The sequence below is a fragment of the Pagrus pagrus genome (assembly GCF_965226575.1).
Source record: "Pagrus pagrus genome assembly, chromosome: 6".
In the NCBI taxonomy this organism is placed as follows: domain Eukaryota; kingdom Metazoa; phylum Chordata; class Actinopteri; order Spariformes; family Sparidae; genus Pagrus; species Pagrus pagrus.
Genome location: NC_140190.1, coordinates 5,626,119 through 5,651,292, shown reverse-complemented (window position 1 = coordinate 5,651,292; position 25,174 = coordinate 5,626,119). Strand labels below are relative to the sequence as shown.

Here is a 25,174-nt window from a genome sequence, read left to right as displayed (position 1 = left end):
TGACATCAGTGTTAACAGAATCAGAATTAACAAACTACTACTGATTAGCTTGAGATCAACACAGTATTAGCTTTTCGTGTTCTACGGCACAAGTACATTCGTTGTAAGACGTCCTGGAGGTTGGATAGACAAACAATTAAAAAAAAGAAGCTTTGTGCATGCTACTATGTTAGCGACCGACCGTGTGACAACAATCTATCGTTCCGACACCAACACTAAAACAAACAACAAAAATCCAGCTAATATAAAAAGAGAAATTCAAAGCTAATGTGCAAAAGACCCCCGTTTCCTTCCAATAAACAGAATACCATGTAGTTGGTACCCTGAAGATGGCTAAAGCCAAAACCCCAAAACATGCTGAAGGCCACACGCCAGAGAAGAGACAAAGCAACATCAACGTCCATAAAATCTACTTTATCCAAAGGGTTTCCTGGAAGTTACAAACACTGATGGAGTTTTTAAGTTTTCATAATAAGGAAGTACTATTGTGTCCTACACCACTACACATGGTTTACTAACTGTTCTTACACACATGTAAGATGATACATTCATTTTATAGAAAGTGGAACTAACAGTGCACTTAATGGCTCATTAGTACACTGCTTACATTCTTTAACTAAGCTCAGCATAAGGCAAAAATGTTAGTTGGGAGTCTATTTTGGTGAAATTAGTTTCTATCCTTCAGACATCATGAACCGACTGCATTCTGTGGACTAGTCTGACGCTGACAAACACTTCAGCCAGCAGATGTCAGTGAAGCACACGAGTGCAAATGGAAAAGAGGCTCCGTGACTCGTGCCAGGAGGCCTGTGAGGATCACTGAACCTGGACGACTTCTCGGTTTTTATTTTTACCCTGAGATTAGAGAACGATTAATGATTACCACCTACTGGAAAACTCTACACTCACACAGTACCATCTATGAGAATTTAAAGCCAGATGATGATGATTATTATTATTATTATTATTGCCAGAAATAAGTAGTTTTTAAGAACTTTGTAGGATATCACATTTTTTAAGGTTACAACTTAGTTAAAATATAGGTAGAAATCATCATAAAAAACTCTGCATTACTTACAAATTTCCTTTAATTAGCTACATCCGTTTCATTTAATTGAAACTTTTAAGGCAGGCGTTCAAATTGATACGTGGATGCAGAATTTTCTGACATCCTGAGTTATATTATTGTTTTGCAAAATGCAGGCAAATCTTACAAGACATTCCTATGCTGAAGTGTACATTAGTGTTTTAAAAAAGATGTGAAACTTGTCTCAGATATAAAGCTTCCAGCGTAAAAGCACAAAATGTTTTGCACTTACTGAAATACTTGAGGGATTAACCCTCAATGCATAAGAAACATATTCTCTAAACAGGCTGAATGTTGTAGGATAAGACAAAGAAAGCATATCTCTTTCAAGAACCTCATGAACATTTTCATGAGGAGACAGGAGTGAATAAAAAAGCACCACAACCTGACCATGGCCAAGATACACCTGGTCAAAAGCACTGAGGCAAACAAAAAAGAAAAAAAAAAGAAAAAGGACCGTTACTGCTGCAGAAAACCAACATGTGGAGCAGCAGATATTTTTCTCCACTTCTCAGCAGAGAGTTCACAATAAAGCATATGACAGTTATCAAGTGTACACGACAAAGATGTGCATCAACGCAGATGGGAGTGCAGACTGTTGGAAGTTAACTCCAAACATAAAGATGGCTGAGCACCAGCAGTACATTTATCAGCTTTACAGTTTCACATGGTGAAACACCATTTTTTGTTATCTTATATCTTATAAAAGCATTGTGAATGTGAGAAGTGTTGCTGAAACTAAGGTTAATTCCTATTATTGAGTGAATTATGCTGTTGTGACTTTTTATCATTATCTATTACAATGGCACATAAGTGTTTTCTCCGTAGTTTGACAGCCCTGGACAGAGGCCTCAAGTGCTTGAACAATATCTGATTTACATTTTAATATGAGGGGATCCAGAGGGGTCAGCAAGTGTCAGGGCCTGCAGGTTCTGGCACTGAAGCAGGAAACCCTCTATCCCACTGCCCCCTGTCAGGGGATTACTGTAAAACAGGTTCTGCTCAGGAGGCAAGACACTGTCAGAGCCCCAGTCGGAGTCTGAATCTGAACTGCCGTTCCCAGAGCCCTCAGTGGCTGTCGGTGGGTAGCTGAGCTGCTCAAGCTGCTCGACCAGGTCACTGAACTGTACAGCAGAGCTGCTTTCAGATCGCACAGAGTACGCTGGGAAGTTGACCATTGAGCTGGCCTCTGACTGAACGTCAGAGCCTGGCAGGCGGAGTGAGGAGGAGTCATTGCCTCCATAACCCACTGACATGGACTCGCCTGCAGAGCTTAGCCCCAGGTTGTCCAGAGAGCTGCACTCGGAGCGGTTATTAACTAAAGAGCTGGTCTCAGAATGACCAACAATGCTATCAGGGAAGGGATGAGTATTCCCATTCAGGTCTTCAATTCCCACACTATAGATCCTGTTCTTGCTGAGGTCAGATTCCTCGACATAATCAAACTGATCTACTTTACCATCGAGACCAAAAGAGAACGCCTCGGCCCCTCCGCCATAAAAGGAAATCTCAGTGGGATCATCATCTATGAACTCCTCGGTGACATGCAGTGGTGTGTTGGACATCGAGAACAAAGGATTCTGTTTTGTACGCAAAAGCTCCGCCTCAAAAGCCTCAGGTGTAAGAACCCCCTTCCTCTTCCCTCCCACCGAGCACCCTGTTCCCCTTCTCCCACCATGTCCAATATCCTCATTGCCATTTTTGGAGGGCTGTGTTTGGGAAGTGCCACTCTCTACACACACAAACAAGGGGCTGCAGTGTCCTGCTGCCTGATTGCTAGGGGCACCTTGAAAAGTGAAGTGAGATGGGGAAGCTGCCTTGACAGGTTCTTCCGTCGGAGGGCTGGGGGGTCTTGTAGCTTGCAGAGGGGAGTGAAGCTGCTGCTGCTGATGCTGCTGGGGAGGCGCTGGAGACTGGCTCAGTGTGGGCAAAGGCTGAGGTGGGAACTCTGTTCGCGGGAGAATGCTTGAAATGTGCGCTGGGTAGAAGGACACAGTAGCGGAGGAAGGAGAGCCTTGGGCCCTGAGACTGTCATTGAATGACAGGCTCTGAAAGAATACAACATAGACGGGACAATGAAAAGACAGTGAGGGAGGAAAAAGAGAGAAGAGGAGAATCGCATTAGTTTATTCATTCGAGTACAATATGTGAAATGTTTGTTGCACAAATGCATCAACCTTGTGGTGCCACTGACCTGTTTTGGCACATCTGTGGCTACGGAGCGAGCAGACATTCGTATTTTACTGTTCCTCCTAAACAAGAAACAATTAAATGGCAGATTTATTATCATGACTGCAGTGTGGAAACATTTCTCAGACAACACTTAAAAAGAATTGGAAAGGTAAACAACGTGTCTGCCTGATAAACAGTATGCACACTGTGTATGGAAACACACACCTCTGGTATGGCGTTCTCTTTGCTCCATTTTCCCTGACGTACTCAACAAGTTGCTTCTGGGTCCTTCCACTAATAGAAAGAGTTTTGAATTAAAACACTGAACATAATGACATGTCTGAAAAATTTCTGTTTCATTGTACAAATAAGGTTTGTACAATGAAGGTTTTTATAAACAAGCAATAAAGATGACACTTGTTTGTTTTTTTATGTCAGGACTGAATACCTGTATCTGAAGGAAGAGCCTCTGGTGAAGAGGATAGCTTTGGATTTAGGTTGGGGTTGGTCAAACAAGCGGAAAAATGAGTGGTATTCCACACAGATCTTCCAAAAGATTTTACACTGGTCTCGACTGGCCATCATAAACTCTAGAGTGTCCTGATGGGGGCCCTAAAAACAAACAAAGACAAAGACGAGTAAATCACACAGTGAAACCGGTCTCCTTCACAGTGGATATGAAATCTGAGACATGGAGATAAAATAATAATAGACATCCAACTGTTGCATTTCTGAGTAAAGATCTTAAACTCTCCATTAATACGTACATGAACCTCCGGGTGGAGTTTGATCAGGAAGCGTTTTCTCTTGAAGCTCAGTTTGCGGATCTTGGACCAGTTGAAGGTATTTATTTTTGTGTTGCCCTGGGAGAGAAAGAAAAAGATAATAAAACAACCTTTAGCACATTGTTAGAGACTTAAGGTCACGTCCACAAAATAAACTGCTGGTATGAGAGCAGAAGTCACCTGAAAAACCTGGAGGCCCATGTGAGACACAGCCAGGTTAATTTTGGTGCCTTCCCGGTCAGCTGCTGGGTGGAAGCGGACGCCGTACATCTCCAATTTCCGGGCAATCTCCAGGATTTGGAAATCTGATTCAGCAGGAGTCTGGCCCCTGGAGGAGACAATAAAACACACCAATACTTGTGAGTAACATGTAGCCACCATTTGAACATCTTTAACAATCTGACTTTAAATGAAGAGTCTGATTTCCTGATTTACCCTAAATTTTAGTCATAGTTCTACAAGATCATAGTAATTTAGTTGACATGGCTGCCCGTCTCCAAAGAAGTAGCACTTTAGTCTTATTCAACTATGTATCCTAACAGACCGACATGGCGGAGTTCCCCAAGGCTCAATCCTTGAGCCGCTCTTATTTAACTTTTTATTTAAAGCTACTTCGAGGAATTTACAAGTGGTTATGAAACAGTCTTAATACTGATGCCTCTATTTAACCTACTTATGCAACCATCAGCGAGAAGCCTAAGCATTTCCATTTAGTTTTTCTTAATACCTGCCAATGGGTCTGGACTAGAAGAGCCTGTGTTTACATTTTCCCGATTTGAGTTACAGTGGGTAATACACTAGCCTGTTAAAAAGTAGCAGGAGGAGATTTTCCTTAAGATAATTTTATGTCTGACATTATATGTTGTGGTTTTGATGGTGGAAACATTACCACTTTTGTCCACAGGGGTCTCCAAAAATAAATATCAAAGATCCTTGTAGTAGGTTTAATGTACAAAACAATTAAATAACTCATCAGAGCCAACACCAATTCAACCAAATGACTAAACTCCTCAGTAAATGCACTAAACAAATTAATAAGCAAAAATGAGAGATAAAACAAGGAAAAACAAGTGTAAAGATTCCCAGCATAATCTGACCAAAATGTAATTTAATAACAGCGGCACCCTTTCAATAGCAAAGGAAACAAAATGATTACATCACACCAATTCTTTGGATTCAGCAGTGGTTCCCAGTGTGTCATAGAAAATATATATAAAATCTTATGCTTGCACTCACACTCTGAACTCACTTCTATTTATTTATAAATCGAAAGTTTGATTTTGATTCTCTCATACAGAGAAGGCCGAAAGTGCAGTAAAATGTCTATGCTCCTGAAAAACCATAAAGTTAATCAAAATCAACTGGGGTTTTGGAGTATAATACCCTAGTTGTTCACTCTGCAAGCTATTTTGTTGATTTACCACAAGAACTTTAAACAAACGATCGTATCAGTCCTCGAATATTTGGAGTAGTGTGTCCTTAAATCTTTTTTAACTTCGAGGATTTGAGAGGCATTATCTAAAACCATGTGATTACAACCAAACAGCATGTTAGGAAGACATATCCATCCAATCATCGCCACATTCTAATTTTGTTCATCCTTTAAGCGGTGAAATCTCCTTAGGGCCCTCCCCTGCCCCACTGGCCTTATGGCTAATAGACCAGCCAGAGCAGGGGATTAGGCCAGGGAGCTCGCTGCTTGTGCTTCCATACTGGCAACCAGGGGAAGAGATTAGCAAAGGTCTTTAGAGCCTCCTAATACAGTGAGTTGAAAAGAGCCCCTATTGGCCATAGGATAGTACTGTGCTAACAAGAAAGCTGGTGGTGGGAAAAATGCTGCAGGTTGTTTTTTCAGACTCTGGACTGGGGAATCGGGCAAACCCTCTCATTATGGCTGTGAAGCAAGAACACAGTTGTCTTAGTTCAGTTACCTCATCCTAGTTAACAGTAAACATTTGTCCTTTACAGCCACATCAATAGGAGCGCAGACAACGTGCCACTGTTTACAAATTCCCAAAATTGCCATTCATGTGATGCCCTTTGTGGGATATGAATTTGAGATGTCCTAAAAAGGTTGGAATGTGTAGTTGAGGCTCAGGATTTGTGGTCGCTTCGACATTTAGCTGGAAATGTTCAGAAGAGAGTGGCTTTGAAATCTAGTAAACTTTCAGCTGGTATAAATCTGCACGTCATAACAATGTATTCACTCAAAGTGGGTATATCTAAACTCAGTCTTGCAGAGAGGTGAATGTGTGTATTATTTTTCACTTCCTACAACAGCTAGTGTTGTAGTGTTGCCTAATTCCATACTGCAGCTCCACAATGATACTCGTCAGGTTTGCTGTGGTGATGCTGCTCATTTGTTACTTCCACTGCAGTCTAACACAGCAGGGTGTAATCACTTTAACCCACAATATAATGGCCATGTTATAGTTATAGTGCCAGTGCTAAATCGAGTCACAGTCACAGTGAACTGTCCTCACATGGTCAGGAGAAGAATGTAATGAACCACATTTAATCTTGTTACTCTGAAGAGGATGTTGTTTGTGTACCTGTACTTAAAAAAAACATTTAAACAAAAAGGTACTTGGTGTAGTACATAGGACAGTACTTTTAATTTTAAGTATCTTTAGTCCCATCTGTTCGAGAATAAAACAAGCATGAATAAAATATGATGAACTGTGCACAAGTGTTGAACAGAAGTGCCCAGTCAGCAGCTACGACAGAACAATCTGCTAGCAGCCTGGCACTCAGCTGCTCTATTTTGTGCTAGAGATGAGAGACTGTGGAACATTTAAGGCAGGCGGAAGAGGTGTTGACCTTGACATGATTACTGAGGTTAGTCAAAGTCTAATGGTTCAATTAAAACTAGTTAACATCCTGACTGCCTTTTAGGATATTATAGTGTCATGGAGAAAAACATGCAGCCAAAACCAAATTGGCACAACCAGGTTATGGAAAGGCAGATTAATAAATCAATAGACATACTATACATATGAAGGAGTACAGGGAGAAACTTACAGGTGCCTGCGGTGCAGCTCCATGATCCTCTCTTGCACCTTCTCTTGGTAAGGCAACAGCTTGTTTACCCTCAGGAAGTCCCTGTCTGCTACATCATCATAGTCGCCAATCTCCGCTGTGGTTGAAGGGAGAGCAGAACATAAATTCATCTTTGTGCATGAAATGAAAGTCTATTAAGCAAAGTCTATTGACTTAATTTGGGTGTGTGCACATTTTAGATCAATAAAAATGACAGAACAATTTCTTCTGTCTTCTGGTTCTGTGAGATTAAAGTGATGTATGTAATTCTTTTGGATATTTAACTTCCTTTAGGACTTAGTCTTTGATTTTAACTGTAATAAATATTTCACATTCAAATGCAACAATGCAAAAGAACAGCTGTGCTGTGTTGTCGTGTGTGTACTTGGACTGCATTTGTTTTTGCCAAGAGTGCCTAATAAAATGGAAAATGAGTGTAACACAACAATTCTGCAATAAAATCCTCCCTTCATAAGTTTTATTTTGTTCAGATTTTGTTGGAACTGTTTTAGAGAAGTGTTGTTTGACTTTATGATCATTTTTGAAGCTGAAGTTTGTGTTAATGTTAGATTAAAACAGGTGTTTCTAATATTGTGTCCACCCTATATTAAGAAATCTAGATTGGTTAAATAAAAGAAACACCTCTTTTATAATGCAACACAGAGAAAACTAACTCCATTAACGCCATTTTTAGCATACAAGTCCTTGTTTGTGTGCACTCAATCGAAGCGCTCTAATGCAACCCAGCTCAATGTTACAGAAGATGTTGTGAATAATGCAGCCAGTGACACACTTCGCTTTAACTGGCACATCACAATTACAGAATATTGCCACCATCAAAGAAACAAAACAAATATGGTGGTAAAACCTACACTGGACGAGGTGAGAGGCCAGCAGGGCTCCAGTATTTTCTGTGCAGATCAACCTGCCCTCCATCAGATCTCGTTTCATCTGCAGCGAGAATAAATACCTGTACAAAACAAAAAGCACAGAGGCTTAGTGTCCATCTGTTAACACCGTTGAGAAGTAAATAAACATAGGCAGAGCTTATCATAGATTATCAGAAGTATTTTTTTTTATCAAAGTTAAATGTCATGTAACAGCCCCTCACAAAATAACTTATAAAATCAAGCCTAGATTTTTTTTTTATTTGAAAATCTGCTGTTTTTAGGTCTTGAGTTTGTTGTTTAGAGACATTTTTGGGAGGACAAATACTATAGTGCCCTGACAACCATGAAAAGGAATAAAAATGTTTGTAGATTGTAAAGCTCCTCCACACGGGCATGACATAGAAGTAATATCCAGTAGGAAATTACAGTCACTGACCTTGTGTACTCCTCCTGCAGCTGACCGGGGTCTGGAGGAAAGAATTTCACTGACAGTCTAAATAGCGTATTTGATGGTCCTGAAAAACATGAAAACACACATCAGCACACAAACACACATCTTCAGGAGGCGCTTATACTGAGCTAATATTTGAGCTCACTTACTTCTGACTTGTTTTGCAACGGGTTTTATAGGGTCCAGCCAAACCTGAAGAAAAAGAAATAATATCATTTTCACAGTATTTTGAGAACTTTTTACAGAGTTTGACAGCTGGCGACATCTCTGCTTTAAATGACTCCCTTACTGCATGGTGATTGTGCGATAGCATCAGATGATAGTAGATGCATATAGCAATGTTGTGGGCAAAAACTGGGTTCACTGACTCAACGCAGGAGTCTGCCTGCCTGGTTACATCTGGGCTTGATTGAGGGTGGAATGTGAGCGATGCAGATGGATATATTGAGAAATTGGTATTGGCTGATATTTGACTGAATCCTTCTCTCAGTACATAGTTTCATATGCATGTGTTAAGGCTTAAAAATAAATTCAAGGAAAGTATAGATACTGGTGCATCTGCTTTGGAAACCATTACAGCTAATATGCTTTGTTGGATTAATTTAGCAATGAAAAATTAAGTCGCAAATATTTAGATTATCAAATAATTTTTAAAAAGTAATTTCATAAATCAAAAAGACATTAGATGCTTCCAGCTTCTTAGATGTCAGAATTTACCGATACTCCTTGTTTTACGTTAGTAAAGTCTCTAAAAGCCCAGAAATTGATTTGAAAAGACTTCAGAGAGGGTGCATGCGAACGCTGTTAACTTATCCTTTAATTGTTTAATTGAGAAAAATTACTTGCACACAATAGTAGTTGATCAAAGTAAAAAATATCCATATATAAAAACATTAAGTGTAATTTTTCTTTTTGTTTTCAAAGCTATAGCTGCTTAAACAATGAACAGTTTATTTCAAATGTCATTTAGTTCTCTAAACTGACATTAGCACCAGGTCCAAACATCCTGCATTGGTCCAAACATAGCCAAGTGTTTCCAAAACTTCCCAGAGTATATATTTCATAACCCACTTAAAAGACCTGCACTTAAACTGTACTTAAGCTGCTACCATACAATCAGCAAAGTACACAATTATGATAAAAACATTCAGTCTGCTAATGGAAGAAGTGTTGGCACCTCGATCAGCAGAAAAACCCACATGTTGAGACTCGCTAGTATTTAAAATGTATATGAAAAGAGTTACATGATGTGAAATATGTTGAAAGTCATCGTTACAAACAGTTCAGACTTGTGACATCATCAGCCTGAAGCAACTAAGCACCTGGCACCTGATATTAACCTTTCCATTAATTAAGAGTAACTCTTCTCATCCAGAGAAAAACCGAGCAGCCAAAGTTGAAACTATTTGACCTTTGACCTAGACTGTCATTTACTTTTTTGGTAAGAGGCATTTAGTTCACACAACACAGTGCATGACTCATGTGAAAGCTTCTTTAAGCATCAAATGTATTGTATATATCTAGTGCAGCTTTTCAATGCCTAACACCGGCTCCACTCTCTTTGAAGAAGATATACAGTGCGTGTCATATCTCTTCTCTGTTGCTTTACAAAGAACTTGTAGGTGGTCTTGAATTCCACTTATGTTTCTAAAAGAATGAAACAATGGAAAGTCTGACATGTGTGTATGGGCACTTGTGCCAGACAAGTTAAATATATTCCTGGATTATACAGTGCTCCAGTCCAGTAAAAACAGTGTTGCATCACTGTGTGCCCTGCGGTAGAAAGCTAAAGCAAAGCAACTGATGGCTGAGAAGTGACAGGAGTAAGACATGTCTTGTTGTCATCACACTGTGACCTTTTAAATGCAGCCTGCCTTTGCTGGTCAGTACTTTAACTGTCATGTATGATCAATTTGCATGTCAGTTCCTGGAAATTAATGTGTCCATTTCAGACAAGGAAACAGAAATCACTGTTGTCTGTGTACGTACCCAGTTCATTTGCATGTTCTGAAACTCCAGGCCAAAGTAATCACTCTCCATGAGGTTGCCTCTAAGAAAAACCTCAGAGAGGAGGGTCTGTGCAGGAGCTTTTGGCTGAAAGAGAAAAACAAAAGGGAAAAAGGAAATTGTTATTTTCATCACTACCTCAACACAAAGAGCTTAGATATCCACTTGGGATACTTTCAATCTCAAATTGAAAGAGAAGTTGCATTGTTTAGACTAAAACGCCTGAAGGACTACGAAGCTGATCAACAACATAGGTGAACAATCGAGATCACTGTCAAAAACTTTTTTTTCTGACGTGAAGAGGGCCATGCTTGAGCACAAACTAAGCCCTGTCTGTGTGGTGCAGAAAATATTTGGCATCTGTAAATGATCCACTTCATTGTGTGTTTTATGGCCGCCTATGTTCCATCTGTCAATTCAAATGGTTTCCTTGACTTGGATGTGCAAGTTAACTGCAAAAAATGTGTCCTGCTGTAATGTGCATTTACTGTCAGCAGGAACCCTGGACAGACTGCAGCAACATCACAAGCAGGAAATCTGCCTAAGTTTACCTTCTCAACGCTCTGGGGTTTGTTTTCACTGAACGAAGAACTAATTACTATGTACTAAGAACACACTGCACTTGAGGTTTGGGATCCCAGCCTGTGACTTTTTGAGAAAATTATAGCCCGAGACATCTGGTTGTAATGTAAAATAGTATTTTTAAAAGCCTTATAAAAAGAACTGCTTTGCATGGGCTAAAGTAAAGCGTTACAACTCAAAGAGCACCGGGAGATTTACTGTAGTTGGTCTTTTCATTACCTTGATACAATCATATGGTCGGCATTCACAAAATCTATAAATTGCAGGTGAAACCTACTGACACAACATCCATAAATTCAGGAATCTGTTGTAAAATGCCCCCTTTTCCATGCATTCAGTGTCTGATTACAGCTGTTCTCAAGCAGAGAGCAAAACCTGGTGTGTTAAAATACTCAGTCTGGCTTGTCTTTGAGTGCAGGCCAAACATACTACGCAGACAGCAAGAATTCAATATGCATCCGTGGCCAAATGTAAGAAATATTTTGAGGTATTTGGTCTCAGTTTGACTGGATCAGTGAGGTTCAGTGAATGCCAAAGAGTCAATGTAATCATATTGAGCTCTAAGCAGACGGAACCAATGTCTGAAGTGTTTTGCAAACAAAGTTATTAGAGCAAAACCAAGTATTCCCTGTGGATTAAGACAATTTCCACACAATAATTCCTATTTTTCTAAGTTTTCCTTTACTGTTGACAATGTTCTCCTCTCTCAGTTGTAAATTCAGGCTAACCAGCATTTAAACTGCAGAGTTAAAACATAAATAGCAATGTTAAACAGATATGATCCACCTCTTCGAGATCCCAAACCATTTTTTTTAAACCAAGCAGTGAAAAAATGTCAACTGCGGCGACTGGTTTGACATGAAAACCAGAAAGCCATGGCAGAGTACAACAAACTGTGAACAGATTCTTTCCTCAGATGTCCTGAGCAAACTGCTCTGTGTTGGCTGGTGTGCTTCCAGAAGCTCCTCCTTTGTGTTACTCATTAACCCTCTGCAGGAATGTAACACTGCATTCACAGCACTCAGGTCTCGAGGGAGAGTAAATATCTTCCTCTGGGACATTCGGCTCTATCTTCCACAATCTGAGAGGGAGGGATGACATTTTCACTGAGATCTGTTTACTGCCAGACATCTTGCAAAAAGGACATGGTACTACTAGTGTAAATCAACCTCACATCCGCCTGCATGAATACATAAAAAATATGCAGTGTAGTGGCTAGAGACAATTTCCAGGAGTTTCATCAGAGTGCAGACCTGTGCTGACCATTTCCCTTTCATATAACTTCCTTTTACTGCCGACCAAGTTGGATTATCTGTGTGTGCAATCAGTTACTGTACACACTGTGGGCACAGTTATTGTACCACTGCAGTGATACCAGCCTTCAAGATATGGCTGGCGTTTCTACAGAAGAGGGAGAAAAAGCTCCTAAAGAGTCATAACATAGATAAATGTACATAAATGTAAATGTAAAAAAAGATGTATATGATCGTTATTGGTAAATAATATGTTTCCTGATCTTTAAAAGATCACAAGTGCTGATACAATTCAAGTCCAAGTCCAATAATCGACAGAAAATAAAGCAGCAATAATTTTGATGATTGATTATTTAAAAGATATTAATTTAAAAAAAAAAAAAAAAAAAAAATTGACAAGGAAGTAAACTGATTATGATTAATTACTGAGTGGGGAGAAGGTGAAGGACTAAATAAGTGTACACTTTATCCTACTCCTTTTCGGGCATGTCAGTGCTTGTTAATGGAATATACTTTGTAACATGCTTTTCATTTTATTATGCTCATTTGTTGAACTAGTTTCACTTTTTGTTTTCACACGTCTGAAATACATTTGCATTAATTCATTCAAGCACTTCCTGGTTCAGGTTGAGGCTACTGCTTTTCTGTTACACACAGACACTGGGACACTTGAGCACTGGGAAATCACAAAATAGTCATCCCAAGAAAACATTTTGAAATTACTACAAGATGTTATTTTAAAAATATTCTGGTATTTTATTTGGTCAACTTGGGCTGACCCCAACGCTTTGAAGCTACAAAGCTTTACTGTTGCCATGGTAATCAACATCCGAATCTATATTCGAGTGCTTGACTTTTATTATTTAATTTATTTTTTGTTGAGGTAGAAGACATTGGCTGCACTGAATGAGGTAAAAGACTGCTAAAAGCATGAGAAATGAGGCTCCTTGATGGCATTCAAGTAGTCTCAAAATCAGCGTACATAAAAGACAAATACAGAACAGTATCTGGGAATGGAAAACCATCCTGGTGAAGGACCAGCTTCAAATATCTGCGGTTAACTTTCACCAAAGCTTCGAAACCACAAAAGTGGTATCCGAGAAGAACCCTATGATAAACCCTGTCTTCAACCATGATTTATCCAAGTCATTCTGCCATGCAAATAAATGTGTCACACATCTGTGGGCTGCTCCCTCAGAGCCCGCTTGACAATTTCAACTCAAGCACATCTGTGATGTGACAGTGAGATCACATGCAGTTTGTTCACACCCAACTTGTGGTGTGGCCAACAGTCTCATCTCTAAGCTCTTACATTAGGGCAGGTCAGTGGGTCACCCAATCAAGCCCCGAAAGCAGCAGGGATTATGACAAACAGATGTTTCTCTGGGAGACAAATCTTCTAGTGTGTATGTGAAAAGGGGGGTTGAAAGGGAGGACTGCCCTTACAACATACAAAAACACAGGTAACCCACGTATCCTCCAGCCTACTTCAAGTCCAGGGCTTGGGTGTACCTTGCATAACAGGTTAAGCATGGTTCCCAGAAGCTCCCCAGTCACCAGTAAATGGCCGTGTGCTCTCGCAGAACGTCATACTGACAGCAGGGGTGTGTTGGGACTTGTATCTGGCACATTGGGATGTACATTGTTTAGGCTTTGACACTAGGAGATTTCCTGCTGAAATACATTTTAAAGCCCTGCACACCAGTTGCAGAGTTCCACAAGTCTGTGTGGAGACATTTCAAACAACAACTTCTTTGATGCCTTTAACTTAATTTAAAATTTCATTTCAAATCATTAGTGTTGATTTCTTTTCACTCCCTGGCTTGAGGACACGCATGTGGGACAGCTGGGACAGAGTGTCTGTTGGCAGATAAACACGACGACATAGTGGTAATCAGGATCAGGTGTTTTAGTGTGCCTTCTGCTCAGGTCACCTGTGTAACCCAGATATAGTCAAAACTAAGCTCGCTCTGCAAAAAACAAAAACAACCTGAGCTAGGTGGGACCTCCTTGAGTGGCAGCCAATTACTACCAGCTGAAAAATATCTGTGCAGCAACAACAGGAGAGATCAGTGCTGTGCAGAGCAGGGCACTGCTTCAGATGTTTAACAAGTCCTTCTGGGCAGAGCCATTAGATTAGCTACTTCACTAAACAGTGGGATAGTGTGAATGCTTTGTGGAGACGAGAGCCGCATGCTCAGCTGTAGTGGTTGTAGTGAAGAGAAAGAGTACTCCTTTTTTGAGCATGCACACAAAACACATGCCCCATTCAGCTCCATTACAGATAATTATACTGTTATTTCCAACTATACTGCAGAGTGGTCAAGACAACAATAAACACCAGAGTCTTTTTTGTTTCACACTTTGTAAAATTCTTCGTTTGAACAGATAAAAACACAAGGAGTCATCTTGGAGTTACACAAGTTTCATCATTCTCCAATGACAAAGTCAAACAGTGATTTCTGTTGCGGGCCAGTGGTTGAAATTCCAAACTTTTCGGCAGGGCTTCACTCCTGAGTGTGTCCCCTCCCCCACCGCCCGACTCAAACTTTGCACTGGCCATGACTGCTCCCTCTGAACTGCTCTTTTAACACCAGAGGCTGCCCCTATGTCCCCCCCCCCACCCTTCAACCCCCTCGGTTGTCAACCTTGCAATTTATGTGCTTGTTTGCTAACACTAAAGCAAAGCCTGCCCGGATTCCCTCCCACCAGTGCCCCGACTGTACTGCGTTTTCACACAGCTAGGTTCCACATCCCACTCTTGGCCCTTTTTTTTTGTGTGCGAGTTTTGAGCTGGAAGTTAAGGCCAGCTAAGGGGCTGGCTGTGCTGGATAAAAGGATCCTGTGTTTCCCTTGCCCTGCTGGCCCTGCCTCCCTGTCCAGAAACCACAAGGCCGAGCTTTCTCCTGTGCTGGCTGTGGGAGGGGCCTGTGGACGAGAGCCATGCAAGCAAATGTCTGCTGATGATGACCATGCGAGGTACCTGCAGCAGATGAAGGCCACAGATCAAAAGCACACATGCTCTGATCTGATTTGTCTGTTGTTGGAGTTCCAGACTAAAGACATTATGTGAACATAATACACATGTCCTATCACACCGTTTGCTCCTTCTCCAGTATCACAAGATGAAATCTGTGATGCATTTTTGATTGTAATCATGCACGACAAAGCCAGGAACCTGTACTTCAGAAATTCAACACACCTTGGACTCTGTGTATTTTATGTCACTGCACAGTACATAGTGAGAGTGGCAGGTAACGGCAGATTATAAACGACTGTACACAAATGTCGATGGTATTTGAGCAGCTGAGCAACCAAAATGCCACAATGAGGGGAGGCAGTTGCTTGAAGGCCACAAGCATTTCAAACATTCAACACTGTATCTATTTTTGCATACAGTGTTTGAGGAAAAACTACAATTACAATGTAGGAAAAGTTATGCTCCTTCATTCATTTTTATTTTAAGGAGCTGCGGTCACACGGACATAAAACTAATAATGATATAGCACAGGGGCAGTCCTTTTTTAGTGAACATTATATATATATAAGTCAAGTAACAGATGTAAAGCTCTGCAGCCATTCAGCACATAGACATGAGCACCATCCTCCCACCAGCCCATGATGACTCGGTATGAATGAGCAGAGATATTAAGCAGCGGTGAACAACAGAGGCTCTCAGAGGCCATCTTGTCCTCAGCAAACTGCAGTCTGCTTGACAACAGGATTGCTGTCATTCCCCTTTTGCAGCCATGTATTTCTGTCTGCCACCTCCTATCAACACCATGTCCAGAGCTTACTTTGAACTCTGCAGTTGTCTCTGTTCAGTTGTCCCTGAATATCTTCCTAAAACCCACAGAAAACTTGCTTCTGTTACTTCGCACAGAGACCCACTTCCATACAAATTAAATTTGTCTGTCACATTGTATTAGCGTGAGACTCTGAGACAACATATGGTGCATAAGATTATGAAATGTCTGTCTCAGCAGTGACCCCCCACTATATCTGCCAGAACCGCTATTGTTGTGGCTACATAAGGATTTAGTGAAGAGTGGCTACACACATTAAACACTACTACTAAACTATTCTAATAGAATTAGTGGCCCATAAGTCTCATTGTATCACACTGTAAATGTACCTTATTGACTTGGTTGTTTATTAATTTCGGAGACTCCACTATCATCACTTTGACAAACCTCCCAGCACAGAAAAGACAGGAAACTTGCTCTGATATAGTGGCTTCCTTATTGCTTCCTATTTGCCTTCTGAGTGACTCCAGCAGCTACTTGGCGTGTAAACACAGGAAAGCACGATAACAGAATGGATCTAAATGTTTGTTCAAACCAACTGTCTTCGCTAGAGAGGATTAACTTCTGTGTAAATTAATTTTAAAAAAAACAACAGCTAACATTCTTGGATAGAGATTCACTTGTGCTAAAATGTAGCTCATGACTTCAAACTTTCAGTGTAATTTGTGTGGCACTATGCACTTGTGTTGCTTTATATGTACTTGCAGTGATGGCAGAGCAAAACTTAGAAAACTCACATTTTTTAGACTTTGCCCTGTCTGCCAACTACAATACCCTTTCATATGTAAGACACTAAGTTGACAAAATGAACTAAAATTATCTACTGAATGTGATTAAAATCATAGTTTTTTACATTATGATGTCTTTGTATTGTGTTACAGAGATATCTACTGAAGTTGGCATGCTAACCAGCTAGCCCCAGCGCTAGCGGTGTGAACACTAACCCCGAGTTCCCAGTCTGACCAGCTAGCTGCACACCTAACTGAGCTAACCGCAAAGGGCAGCTACAGTAAGAAGTTACTCTGGTACTATGCTGCCCCTTGATTGTTTGGATGGCCAATTCTTACACATTGCACCTTTAAATAAAGTAAAATCGCAGTAGACTAAACAGAAGCTAGGGTTGCAGCGATATACCAAGGTTTCAAGGTATACAGTGGTATGAAAAACTGAACATTATTGTACTGTGAACACGCACTTCTCCACTTAACTGAATTCTTACACCTCTCAAAATGAGTTAGGGATATGAGATATGGGTGCATACATGCATGTGCATGGATATGCAATAAGAGTCAAATGAAATGTGTAGCATTACTTTTTTGGGACCAAAAATATTCACAAAATAAAAATTCAGATGTGTCACTGAATAAACACTAAAATTTCCTGAAGAAGAAACGCTAAAATATTCCAATTTCCTGAACTAATTTTGAGTACTATATATGTTGAAGTATAATCAAGTTTCATGTCTGTCAGGACATGAAGTAAACTATTTGTTTGGCCAAGAGAAAAAAACCCCCAACAACTTGTATTTGTACTCCTTTAAGGATCTTTGAAACTGATAGCAGTAATAATGAATGTGTAACACCTTATTTTCTCGGATGATTATCGTGCCATAAAAATGTAACTCCGTTGCAACCATAAAAGTGGCTATAATATGAAGCCTTGTGTTGATCATTACAAAGCCAAACCCATCAAAACGGGTATAGACCTGCTGTAATTGCCATATTTATAGCATCTTCAGCACTGAGGAATACAGGGGTTGATCATTCAAAATGTAAATGTAAACATGTTCAAGCAGGAGTCCTGGTTGGCCAGATTGTCTACCTTCACCACTACTTCTTGGGCGTTGAGCAGAAATCACTCAGAAATCAGACACTAAAAAGTGCCCTGCTGAGTTACACTAAGTTGCCCGAATAAGAAGCCTTAAGGAGGAAGGGATTTCAGCGCCAAAGCCATGTGGCAGCTGTCACAAATCCAAGCCACACGCAACCAGGGTATACCCACGACTGCAAGGGATGATGTTGATGTAGCCTGCTGTGTGACAAACTGCCGACTTATCGCAGTGTAAATAAAAGAGGGATGAGGCTGTGCAACCGTTAAAGGGTAGAAACTTACGTCTGTATCAAAGAACTCCTGGGAGTCGTCCAGGCCCTGCACACGGATGTGTAGTCCTCGCCCATGGCCTCTGCTCCCGCTGATCATGTTGCCACTGAGGCTCTGGCCCGGCTCCAAAGTGCTGATACCAGCATTGAACTGGGCTCCCAGCCTTGTGCCAGGGGTCTGCAGGACCCGGTATGAACCATCAATCTCCCCCATTACTGCTCTGAGCAGCTCCCCCACCTCACTCCTGCAGAGAAATCATCAGCAAAGTTAGGGAAAAGTGCCAAAAATATAAAACTCACATGGCTAAAATAATGTCTGCTTCTGTGTAGGGGTGAGCAGATCTATCATCACACTGTGTGTTGTAGGTTGACTCCAACCAGGTGATGTCTGGTTTCACATTGTTTCTGCATGTTTCACTCCAAAAAAAAAAAGTAGTCTGGCTGTCTGAAAAGCTTGTTTGAGGACATGTGAGGCTCATCCACAACACACACACACACACACGCACACAACACACACACACACACACACACACACACACACACACAGTTGACACATGACACCAAAAGCTAACATTCATCTAAGCTAACGTTATCTGTGTGGCATCGGGTGTAGGATGAAGCCTGCCAGAGGAGAAGAAGACGACCATAAAGTACGAAAAAGAAACGACGGCGCACAGATTTAGCGTTTACGAGCCGTTAACAGTTACGGCTGCATGTGGGTCCCAAAACTGGGTCAGCAGCAACGTGAATATCGCCGAAACAAACATTTTTAAAAGCGTTAAGACATTCACACTTCACCAAACTCATAAAAACGTTAAAGGTTTCTTTTTTTGAGTGTGAGCGGAGTTTACCGAAGAGACGCGACGTGCTAATACCCCCTTAAAACCGGGCTGCCCCTCCGAAAAACGTCGCTATACTTGAGCAGTAAATACGTTAATGTGTTGACAGAGGAGCGTTAAAACTTACCGTGTTTGTCCGTGTCGAAACTAAACGCTAAAAAGTTTGTTGGAGCGAAGAGGACACACCGCTCCGGTCCATGGTCGTCGTCGTCCAACGGACTGCGCACTCACACTAGCTTGTCATTGGCTAATAGAGTCGCATGCCGTGCTGCCATTGGTCGAAAGGGGGCTGAGGATTGTAGGCTGAGGAGGAAGGTTTACCTCCCTCCTCTTTAAATAGCCTGATGGATGGAGAACAAACAGGAGAAATTACAGGTTGTAGATCCATAAGAAGGCCTCGTGGACAGTTTACAAAGTGTTTTTTTTTGTTGTATGGATTGATTAGAAACAAAAGCACAGAAATACATCTGCAGGAAGAACTAGATTCAGTGTCAAATGTGCACTAAATGGACCCAAAAGGATGCAAAGTAGAGGAGAAGAGAAGTGACTGTTTCTGTAGCAATCATAACAATGAGCATTGATGTTCCTTAAAGGGCAACTCCACCAATTTTACACATCAAAGTGTGTTTGCAGGTCTTGAGGAGTACTACTGCACAAGTCGAAAAAGTAGTTTAAAGTGTTTTTGTGGCTCCCGAGGAAGCTGCATGTTATCTGATAAATTGCCTCCAGTGATGTCGCTTAGTGGCTAAAATGCATTGTGGGTAATGTAGGATTGGAGGGTTATACCCACCGCCTATGGCTCTGGGACGACAAATAGAAATTGGGTTGAATGTAGTGAAAGAATAAACATTATCCCTTTCAGGCATGAATTCTTATATAACAAAGTAATGTTTTCTTTTATGTTAAACAAGTAAAAATATCATGTGAAACTTAATAGGTGGAATATACCCTTTGGTACATAATGTCTGCTGGATTGGACAGATATAAATGTAGAGGAAAAATGGGGGTCCACCACCTGGTGATTGTGCTGCTGCATAGGTAAAAAAAAAAGTAGTATGCATTTTGTGGTTCCAGAGGAAGCTGCATGTAATCTGATAAATTGCCTCCAGTGATGTCGCTTAGTGCCTAAAATGCATTGTGGGTAATTTAGGCGCCAGGTTTTGAAAAGGAAGAAGAATGTGTAGAAGAAGGAGGCCATATTTTTCGTTCTGCTGTATAAATTTTGAGTACAATGCTTGACCAGTTGATTGTTTTCTAAAACCTGCTGGCTACATTACCCACAATGCAACTTAGCCACTGAGTGACATCACTGGAGTCAATTTATCAGATTACATGCAGCTTCCTCTGGAGCCACAAAAGACTTCATACTCACATGTGCAATAGTGCTCCCAAAGACCTGTAAACATACTTTAGTTTGCAAAATTGGTGGTTACCCTTTAAGAAACCAACAAAGCAGTACAGGAATACTCTGCCGCGGCTGCAATGCTGGTGCACAACTGTATTGGCAAATTTCTCTGTATACAGTAGGTCTCTGTAGACACGCGCATACCTCCCACTTTGCTTTTCTCCCCCATTTCTTTCTTCCAAAACGGTCACAACATTTGACATTAGGCAAAATAGATAAAGTATAGAGGCATTTTAATGACAAAAGGCTGATATGACAGGCATGACTACATTCTTAGTAGGGATGGTGCGATCAACAGGACATTACAATGTTAATGTAATATCATATTTCTTTAAATAAATCATAGCACACTTACTCCATGAGCACATTTCATATTCTTTACCATTTGGATAGTCTCAAGTTCTTCCTAAATTCAATTTTGAAAGGTTCAAATGATGGGACATACAGATCTTGGCTCTTGGATGTGAAATTTCCTCAGTAAAATTAATAAGTTGACAGTCCGCTGAACTCTCCTGTTATTGTTTTCATAGTATAGTATTACATCCTTGGCTTCCAGCTTAAAGGTTCAGTCTGTAGGATTTAGGGGTATTTAAGGGCAGATATGAAATATAATATTCACAATTATGTTTAATTAGTTTGTCACCTGAAACTAAGAATGATTGTGTTTTCATTACTTTACAATGACCCTTGTTATCTACAGAGGAAGCGGGTCCTCTTCCACGGCTGTAATAAGGACAAACCAAACACTGGCCCTTGAGAAATCATTTGGGGTTATTGCCTTTTTTAGCGGACACTGTAGGGGAGGATGAGACGAGAGGCCAGGTCTCACACCACTAAATCCTCCACACAAACACAGATTCAAGTCGTAGGCCACAGCTGAGGTCTGTGGGTAGACATCAGAGTCATACACTCAACAAAAATGTAAAAAAGAAATATTTAGATTTAAAAACAACACTCCCCTTATGCTCCAAGCTCCCAGTCTGGACCACTAGTTACATGACTATCTGAGCTAGCTAGCTAATGGCAGCTACGTTTAGCAGCAGTTTGCGTTTAACCTGGTGCTATGCTGACCCCTAGTGGTTTCAAGTAAGAGTTTGACAGGTGGCCCATTCTTACATATTGCACCTTTTAATACTGATACCTATATGATGGCTACATCTATGAAATTATTCTCAATGCCTGTCACCGGGTTGGAATCCTTGCAAAATGAACAAACATCAAGAGCAATAGTGATTACCTGAAACACTTGTGGTCATTACAACGATTCAGAGGTGCACAGCCAAGCACCATGGAAACTTTAGCGCTGGTGAAACTATGGCAAGGGAAAACAGGGTCCAGGCTAAAACATACTGAGGTTACCCTTTGAAGGGGAACTTGCATGAAGAACATATGGATCAAGGTTTTATGGATCTGTGTTTTTCAATGCAAAGCAGAGTTCCAGCTTGTTAACATCTGCACTGTTTACTAAATGACAAAGACCATTTGCAGTTAGAAGAAGCTGGGGCACTGGGGAGTCCCTCTGCTGGACATGAATTGGCTACAGAAGAATCAGGAGACACAGTAAACAAAAGAGGATGTGGTGATTTGAAGCTTCAGCTATTGATGATCTGTCATTGCTTTAACCACATACTTGGCTTCGTCTCTGTTGTGGATGGCATTGCATAGTTTTGAGGAGAACCATGGACCGTATCTGTCTTTAATTCTATATTTTTTATAAGGAGCACGTCTGTCGGCAATAATGTTAAAAGACTGAAAAGCTTCTCAGTGCCACAGCAGGATCAGTAATCCAGAAAATATTAACAATGACAGATCATTAAAAAAACATCCTAAATGTTAGAATGTTTATAATTTCTGGTGATCATGATTAGGGATTGAGATGTAGGGGTTTTAGTGTCTAAGTGTGCATAAATCATTCTGGGTAAATTGGTTCAGTCAGCATTAAGCAAATTAACCTGGATCTGCTCATGAGTCTGTTCAGTGTGTGTGTGTGTGTGTATGTGTGTGTGTGTGTGTTTGAGCTGCCACCAAGTGGTCACACAGCAGCACACACACGAGCCACCTTGAATTTCTCCTGCATTTTACTGTTGGGGAAAAAAACTTTGTGTGCATAACAATTATCATAGTTACCATGTAACATTCTGAGGGTTGTAAGTTGGTTTCTTTACTGCAGCTATATTGCAGATTAAAAAACAAAATGGCCTGCATGACTAAAAGAAATGTTGATGAAGGCTCTCAGTCATCCAGGTCATGGTAAACCTAAGTGCTATATCTTAGGCATCTGGACTTGTTTCAGTTTCTTGAAGAGGTTTCACCTCCCATCCGAGAAGAACTGAAGAAGCGTCTCGGATGAGAGGTGAAACATCCTCAAGAAAATGAAACATGTCTAGTTGCCTACGATACAGCACTTAAAAAGACTGACAGACATGTTAACACATGGTAGTCCTGGTGGTATGGCGAAGTCTGCTCCCATTATAGATGCATGATATGGACTTTTTTCCGCTGATACAGATAATTACCTGCCTCTCCTGTCCGTTACAGGAAGGCTTGGATGTGGTAAGCAAAATGATGATTCAATGTTTCATAGCTTGAACCCTCGCAAAACATTTATTGCAACTTACAATGGTGTTGTCTTCCTCTGACACTGTAAAAAATGTCCACACCAGCGACATGTTGGGCTCTCACACCTACACTGCATGACTCTACACAGGTGCAGTGGTTTGACATCTTGTGTGTGACGGTGGCGTGCTGTACTTGCTCTTCTTCTCCTTCTTCTTTTTCTTCTTAGTGTTTATTGACGGATCCAAAAGCCATCTTGAAAAGTGATGAACACCAGCTACTGTATTGGAGAGTGTACATGCTGCACTTTAACGAAAGCAATTTGGCTTCATATTATTGGCTCCATTTATCGGCTACAATTTGACTGATGCTGATATGTAGCTGATAATATAAGTTTCCCAATATTAGGTTGATAATTTATCTAGCTGATGTACATATGATGCATCCCTAGTTTCCATATGTGTTCTCATTACTGCAATAGGAATTCATATTTTTTATAATACAGCCATATCTTAATCAAATAGACAGCCTACAGACTGTTTAATGAATTTAACTACCATGTTTTTAAAGTTAACTAAAATGATACATACATTTACCTAAATTACCCATTGTATCGTCTGTGGATTCTGTCCGGCTGCTAACGTTTTAGTGCAGGAGAAATTTGATCCCTTTCATAATGTATGTTAAAATTCACCCGAGGGAATATATTTTGGCAGCCTATAGCTTGGACGAAACTTTAGTTATTCAAGTTTAATTGAGTTTAGTAATATTAGGTTATAGTCATATAGTTTCTCTTCATGGCACAGTAATTAATGTTGTATTAATGTTAGCTAACTTATCTTGATGACAGATCCAAGGTCATTGGTGTTAGATGACGTTAGGTGGCGCAATTGGATTAGCAAACTCGTTGACTCCCTCCAAACTACACTTATTATTAAATTCATCTGAAAACTAGAGACCATCTTGCGATGGGATCCCTCCAGCCCTGAAGACTGTTATACTCAGCAGTAATTACTACATTAACACGTGAGACCAGAACCATCTTTGAACACGGCAGACATTTTGATCTTGCACAGCTGTAAAGCTGTATGGCATGGTTGTAATGCTGAGGTGGTGACAATATCTTTCCACAGGCAGACAGACAGACAGACAGACAGACAGAGACAGATAAGCCGAAATCAATACCAACTGCAATAGAGTGGACAGGAATATTTGGGACTGGGTTACAGTGACCTGCAAAATACCAAACTACTGATATGGTGATTTAGAAACTAACTGAAGTCACAAAATGATAATGAAAACTTCTAATCTGCTACTGATGAGGTTTAATTACATTTGTAGACAGTATAATGAGAAAAATCTGAAGCTAATTCAGAAACAAAGCTTCATTTGACATGTTTATAGTTCCTTGAGGGTTCTTTGATATGATAATGATGATGATGATATAAAGAATAAAGAAGTGGAAGCTGCATGTAGTCTGATAAACTGCCTCTAGTGATGTCACTTAGTGGCTAAATTGCATTGTGGGTAATGTAGGCACCAGGTTTTGAAAAGAACAAGTGATGTTGTTTTTTAGGATTGGAGGGTTATGCTCACCTGGACAACAAATGGAAATTGGGTTAAATTGAGTGCGAACCCTTCGATGTGTGCAGTTCAAGCGAAAGAATAAAAATAAACCCTTTTAAACATAAATGATAAAATAACAAATTAATATTTTTCTAATGTTCGTGGTACTTTTAATCAAGTGTGAATCTAAATAGGCAGAATATAACCTTTGACAAATGACGTCCGCTGGAGTGGACAGAAGTATTTTCAATGAGATAAAAAAAAAAATGTACAAGAAAAATGGGGATCTGCCACCTGGTGATAAGGTCATGGTACTGTATTCTAGTTTAAACTGTTAAAATGGCTTCCAAATATCTGTCCAATGTAGTGGACAACATGCATGAAAGGGCTGAAATCACTTTTTTCCACAGTGTCCCACCCATACGTGCAATTTAAAATGGGGGACACTGGGGACATGTCCACCTCTTCTAAGATAGCTGATTTTGTCCGCATCACTTTTAATGACTTTACACAGGACTGAATAACTTCTGCGTAGAATCATTACTGGTTGAACTTGACTCATAACTTCTCGTGAACTCTTTCTCTAATGTTAACAGACTGCTGCTTGTGTGCTCAACATTGTTTTAAGTATTTTTGT

General features: G+C 40.4%; 1 protein-coding gene across 3 annotated transcripts in view; it reads right to left on the bottom strand.

The window, feature by feature from the left end:
• farp2 (FERM, RhoGEF and pleckstrin domain protein 2) overlaps positions 1 to 19,298 on the bottom strand; it is a 29,330-nt gene extending 10,032 nt beyond the window's left edge. For 2 of the 3 annotated variants that reach the window (XM_084355748.1, XM_084355750.1), the window contains exons 1-13: positions 19,138 to 19,298; positions 18,185 to 18,416; positions 10,414 to 10,518; positions 8,574 to 8,616; positions 8,410 to 8,488; positions 7,956 to 8,053; positions 7,066 to 7,180; positions 4,225 to 4,372; positions 4,027 to 4,122; positions 3,708 to 3,871; positions 3,485 to 3,553; positions 3,282 to 3,339; positions 2,874 to 3,135 (exon numbers count right to left, since the gene is read on the bottom strand). In XM_084355748.1, the coding sequence (XP_084211874.1) occupies positions 2,874 to 3,135; positions 3,282 to 3,339; positions 3,485 to 3,553; positions 3,708 to 3,871; positions 4,027 to 4,122; positions 4,225 to 4,372; positions 7,066 to 7,180; positions 7,956 to 8,053; positions 8,410 to 8,488; positions 8,574 to 8,616; positions 10,414 to 10,518; positions 18,185 to 18,385 (1,438 nt within the window). In that variant the 5' untranslated portion in view covers positions 18,386 to 18,416; positions 19,138 to 19,298. The remainder of the gene's footprint in view (positions 1 to 2,873; positions 3,136 to 3,281; positions 3,340 to 3,484; positions 3,554 to 3,707; positions 3,872 to 4,026; positions 4,123 to 4,224; positions 4,373 to 7,065; positions 7,181 to 7,955; positions 8,054 to 8,409; positions 8,489 to 8,573; positions 8,617 to 10,413; positions 10,519 to 18,184; positions 18,417 to 19,137) is intronic. The other variant, XM_084355749.1, reaches the window with a different exon arrangement.
• Positions 19,299 to 25,174: the final 5,876 nt, after the last annotated feature.